Here is a 6,226-nt window from a genome sequence, read left to right on the forward strand (position 1 = left end):
TACATCTGCTTCATTAAATGTAAAACCTGACTTCTTTGCAGAGATGACTTTAAAATCTATTGAGTTTGTTTCAAAATTATATGCTATGGTAACTTCTGAAGGTAATGGATGCCCTTCCGCAGTCAGTTGTTCTCTCACTACCGTTTGAAGCTTTGTGTTAAAAACTTTCATGTCATCTCCTGTGTCTAGGTTCACATACACAGCAATGGGAAAACTATCTTGCTTCTTTGTTTCATCATTATACCTCAAAACATTAAAGTTCTTCAATAATATTGTCCTTCCTGCTGGAATACTTCGAACCTGTCTGATTTCAATAGCTTTCTCACCTCCTACATACTCTACCCAGTGTCTTGGATATTCATAAGTATACTGACTTTCTTGAATTTTGGTTGGTTTCATCATAACGTGTTCATAGTATATCTTTATACTCTTGTCAGTTAGACTCGGTGCTATGTTCTGAATATTTCTGACTTGCATTTTTAATGGAGATAAAATGAAGCATTTAATACATGACGTAGATGAAGACATGAATGAAACTACAGACAAACTTAACTCTTCTCTCATTCTTCCTTTCAGCAAAGATTATGAATTCTGTTCAAATGGTGTGTATTTCTATTGTGGAAAGATGGGTTCAGGTAAGACATTTAACCTCATTCGTCATATACTCATAACAGAGCGTTTAGTCAAGATTCATATTATGACCAAATCATTATATCAGCAACTTCAGACTCTATGGACTCAACAGCGAAAACATTTATGTCAAAAGTTCAAGCATCTGTCGTTAAAGTTCCAGATAGCGAACTCATTGAATTTCTTCAACGTTACGTTCGACGTAAGAGGAAATATTATGCCATCGTTGAATTTATACAGTCAGGAATGCAAAAGACTTCAGAAGAGATGGAAAGAATTATTGACAAACACCACTTACGTCAATACTCAGGAGTTTACGATATGAAACGACTTACAAACTACATTCTGTCAAAACTTTCAAAATACCCCTTCAAAAAGTATCCTTCAAATACTCTGCTCGTTTGCGACGACTTCGCCGGAAAAGGTTTAGTGTCAAAGCCTGACTCACCATTAGCTAACATCATTACTAAAGTCAGACATTACCACTTAACTGTAGCAATACTTATGCAAACATGGCGTTTTCTTGCTTTAAACATAAAACGTCTCATAACTGACTTCGTTATCTTTCAAGGTTTCTCACGTTATGATATTGAACTCATTTGGAAACAGTCAGGTATAACATTACCTTTTGAAGAAATTTGGGAAGCATATAAGTCTCTCATCTCTCCTCGTTCATACCTTGAGATTCATATCATGACTAATACCATTAAAGTCAAAAATATTCCATGGGAACGACCAACATTGTTTTAAAGTTTAACCTTCAATTGACTGATGGTAAACAAATTCCATGCATCTCTGTCGCCATTTCTGTTAATATTTTTGCTGTCATTCATATCATCCACTTCCCATCCGTTAGCTTTTGAGGATATGCGTTAGAATAGCTGTTCTTAAATGAAGGCTTTTCACCTTTGAGAGCATAAACTCTATAACTTTCTGCATACTTTATGTTTGAACCTCCTGAGCCATCATTGACATAAATTTTTATAGGCTTCCACCCTTTGTTCATGTTCCTGCTTCTTCCCTTAGCTCTTTTGTTCAGTAGTTCTACATCTTTATACACAGCACCTGTCTCAGTGAATTCAACAATATTTTCATTCGTTAGCTTTACATTCAAACCCTTGTCGAGTATATTGTTCATTTCATACATATAAAAGGTTTTTATTCTATATGAAATGAGAAGCAAATCCATCTTAGCTGGTGCCGTTAATGTTCCAATTGAACCAACATCAAATGTTGACTCACGAACGACAAACAATATTGTCATAAAGAACTATAGTTCAGAGTGTTTGAAAGAAAAAGAACCAGAACTGAAATCCGTGAATTTAAACTCAGCTTCAAACGCTAACGCTACATCAGATGTTAAGTTAGAGTATCCACCACTGGACCAAATTCTTTCAAGAGAAGCCAACGACAACCCTTACACAAATGTTCAAACAAATCCTTCAGATAACGTAGACCATTACCTTCTTCAGTTATACCAAACAATTTTACTCAAAGACGATAAGAAGCTTTTGACAAATCTTATAAGCAAGAACCAAATAATTCTAACAAAGGAGGACCTTGAAAATGTTATATCACGAATAACAGGGAAACAATGTGTCATTGACTATCTCGACCCTGAAATCGAATGCTGTGGTCAAACGCCACCATTCATGAAAATAGGTAACATCCGCATCATTGAAACACCAGGAACTACAGGAGTTGAGTTTAAGTATAAATATTCGAACGAGTATACAAAACTTTCAACAGAATATAAGCTTTGTTTGAAATATGTTTTAGTAAATTAAAGCAATTTGTAATATCTATCCAAAACTTCTTCAACAGTATCGAACTCATCTTCATAATGCAAACCTAATCTTATTGACTTGGTGCAGTTTTCACTAACACAATATAGCGCTTTGCGCTCGGCGCCTTTGACGCCTTTTTCTGTTCTCTTGACTGACATAACTAACTCATTTGTTTCATCAAACAGCAATAACCAAAGTTCATGACCTAATACATAACATTCATACTTTATATTTTTAGCTCTGAGTTCTCTTGTAAGCTGTTGCATTTAATATTTTCTAAAAAGTCAACTTCAACAGTCATTCGCACTGGTGCCTTCAGTTCTACAGGCTCTCCTTGAAAGTCAACAAGTCTGAATTGCATGTCTTTCAAATTATGAGGACTAATGCGAACCCATTTACCTAAATGAGTTACTATGACAGGAACGTTTGGAATGAACATTGAATTGACTGCATAACAGAAGGATTTATATTCTACTGAACCTTTACTATTAACTCCTGAAATACCTGTGACATTAGCTATTTTTGACTCAACGTATAAACAATTACCATAACATACGTATGGAACAGATTTCATCTCAATCGTTTTGTCAACACTTTTCAAAGGACATGTCATATGGTATGCTCCCAGAAGCAATTGAACTCTATGACTCATTCGTGTTATCTTAAACTCCTTCGCATAACTGAACTTCAAAACTCCTGCAATAAGTTTAACATTCATTAAGTTTTCTTCGTTCTCCTTGTTTATTGTAGTATTTATGAGCGCATTTAACACTCCAGCTAATGTTTCCATCTTATATTCTACATTATTGTGAAATCTTATTTCGTGCTTCTTTCCATCTATTTCAAGCTCCATGAAATCTGTTTCATCTGTTATAACGAATGAAGCGATAGTATTGAAGTCAACAACTCTGAAAGCAAGCGCTTCATTCTGAAGACCTAAGTTTGTTTGTAGCTTTACTGTCCCGTATTCGTTTGGGTCTGTACTTTGCAAATAGAACAACATTTTATTCTCATTAAAATATGAGTATTGCTGCATATGCGTATGAAGCTGACAGAGCTAAACGTTTATATTTTGGTCAATACTCTCTCACACTTACTGACAAATATATTGTTATTTCTGATGGAAATACCGAGAAATACATAACATGGAAGGACTATGAAAAGTTTGACCCTATTTTAACTCCATGCACTATGCCATTCATTGTAAATGGTGAAGTTGTCATGAAGAACGACACAACTGTTTATAGGTCTGTATATGAAGCGTTAGAATATATGTTGAATTATAATCCCGAAAGATTTGACCCAAGCACTACGTCATGTACAATGCCTTTTATTAAGGATGGTGAAATCGTAAGAGTTCCGAATTCAACGGTTTACACAGCTGTTCAAAACAGTTTACAAAACATTTTAGCGAATATCTTTAATTCAGAAACTACAGAAATAAAATTACCATATATAACAGATGCTAAAGAAATTAAATCAAAAACGACAACATTATTTACGTCACTTAATGATTTAATGACTTATATCATTAATATTCCTGCACCAACTACAGCATTTGATCCAAACTCGACGGTTTGCAGTGTACCTTTCATAAAGTCGCAAACGGACTCTTTGAGTCCTGAAGGTCTTTCAGACCGAAGCGACCAGGGCGAAGCCCATGACAGTTCATTAATTGTTTTAAGGGATTCAACAGTTAATGAATCATTAAAGGCGTCATTAATGAAAATCATTGATTTTAATTCATTCACGAATACATATAATTCATTCATTAATGTTTCATATGCTTCTAAAGAAGGTGAGCCAAAAACTATCGATAAAGCGGTGTATGAAATAAAAGCATCAACGACGAAATTGAATTCGTTAACTTTTGACGGTGATAGTTTCGTTAATGACATAACATCGGGGAAAACAATTTTAACGAAAGAATATTTAAAATCTCATGTTAGTGAGTTCGTTGAAATTGAAAAAGAAGGTGGAATTAAGTTCGATCCACTGAATTTCATTTTCAGCTTAGCGAATGCGGGTGTTAGTTTCGCTGAATGGACAACTATACAGAGTGAAATAAATGCAATATGGACGTTTTTGGGGTCAAAAGCGGGAATGGGTGAGCTTGTAAATGCTGCAAGAACATTAGGTGAAACAGGAAATTTTGTAGATGGTTTTAAAAGACTTGTTTCAAATGTTTTAACAAACACAAAGAAATTATTTAGATATACCATACATAACGGACGGATTTTCGAACAGGTAGCAACAAACCCTCCGGTTATGGCTGCGTTGATGATGGTTAGAGATATAAAACCACGTAACGACGGGAACGAAGAACATGAACAACAGAGCCCAACGGGCTCAGAGCCACATAGTGGCGAGGATACTGGTCGGGTTATTCAAGACATTAAAAACGTGTATCCTGAAGTTATTGATTTATTTAGAGGAGTTAATGATTCAATTTCAAAACATTCTATAACCCTCGATGAAGAGAATAAATTAACAGATTATATATTCGTCATTATTGCAGAATTAATGAAGAGAATAAATGAAAAAGGAATTGGTGATATCATTAATGTCAGCGATGTAATGATGAAAAGAAATTTTGACTCATTATTTACAAAACCGAAAACAGAATATAGTCTTTATGACGTAATTACCGAATTAATGAAAAAGATTAATGATAATAAGAGTTCTGGCGGAAGAGTTGAATTAGAAGTGAATGATGTTAATGAGAAATTAGCCGAAAAAGCAGATAAAAACCACGTTCATTATATAACTTCAGACGAACAGATTATAACGGACTACCATGGATATTTAACACGAAGTGATGAAGCGAAGACAAAAAATGTTAATGAAAGAAGATATAAATACATTCGTGCTAAAGGTTATGACATAAGCTGTACTGTACAGTATGACACAGGTAAAGCACCAGAAGCATTTAGTTATAACGATGAAATTTATGCCTCTACTTTCTCTGTTAATGGTGTATTAGTTGAACCAAGATTTATGTTAAGAGTTAAGGCAAAAATAACGTTTGAAGATGCTATTAAAAGTAAAGCTGACAAAGTTGAACTTGACGCAACGAACAAAGTTTTGAAATCTCATAAACACAACATCTCCGATATAAATGAACTTCAAACTTCTTTAGACAGTAAAGCTGACAAGAACCATACACATAAATCCTTCACTACTGTTAGAGCAGACGACATAATATTGAACTTTGACCTTGGTTCAAGTGCACCATTAGAAAATCCAAGTACAAGCGTAAAAGATACTCTTAACAGTTTAGATAACAGTTGCAGGAACATTGAAAGTCATGCCAGAAACTTTGAAGCACATGAACTACCAGCAATGTTAGATAAGAAAGCAGACAAGAACCATACACATAAATCCTTCACAACTGTTGCTATAGAAAGTATTGAAGGAACGGTTGAAGAAACTGGTGGGGATGCATTATATTGTAAACCTCCTAACTTTCCACAAGGTTTAACATCGGATGACGACATAACGACGATGAGAAACATTAGATGTAAAGATGTTTATGTCATGAAGGATGAACATAATATTAAATTCACTGCTCAAGATTTATATGACAAGAAAGCAGACAAGAACCATACACATAAATCCTTCACTACTGTTAGAGCAGACGACATAATATTGAACTTTGACCTTGGTTCAAGTGCACCTTTAGAAATCCAGTACAAGCGTAAAAGATACTCTTAACAATAATAAAGTTGCAGGAATACCGAAGATCATGCCAGAAACTTTGAAGCATATGAACTACCAGCAATGTTAGACAAGAAAGCAGATAAAACTTA

At 34.6% G+C, this 6,226-nt stretch overlaps 1 protein-coding gene and 2 pseudogenes across 3 annotated transcripts, besides 1 other annotated feature; 2 read left to right on the forward strand and 1 right to left on the reverse strand.

Moving 5' to 3' along the window:
• Positions 1-6,224: a mobile genetic element.
• TVAGG3_1095480 (protein of unknown function, DUF4106 family) lies at positions 757-1,380 on the forward strand (the record flags this gene model as incomplete). Its single annotated transcript, XM_051257186.1, has 1 exon — positions 757-1,380. One exon carries the CDS (start codon positions 757-759, stop codon positions 1,378-1,380), a length of 624 nt encoding a protein of 207 aa, XP_051075596.1.
• Positions 2,657-3,420, reverse strand: TVAGG3_1095490 (annotated as a pseudogene). Its single transcript has one exon. A coding segment is annotated over exon 1 (764 nt).
• On the forward strand, positions 4,521-5,349 carry TVAGG3_1095500 (annotated as a pseudogene). The gene has a single exon. A coding segment is annotated over exon 1 (829 nt).
• Positions 6,225-6,226: the final 2 nt, after the last annotated feature.

Source organism: Trichomonas vaginalis (genome assembly GCF_026262505.1).
Source record: "Trichomonas vaginalis G3 chromosome Unknown ctg_216, whole genome shotgun sequence".
In the NCBI taxonomy this organism is placed as follows: domain Eukaryota; phylum Parabasalia; order Trichomonadida; family Trichomonadidae; genus Trichomonas; species Trichomonas vaginalis.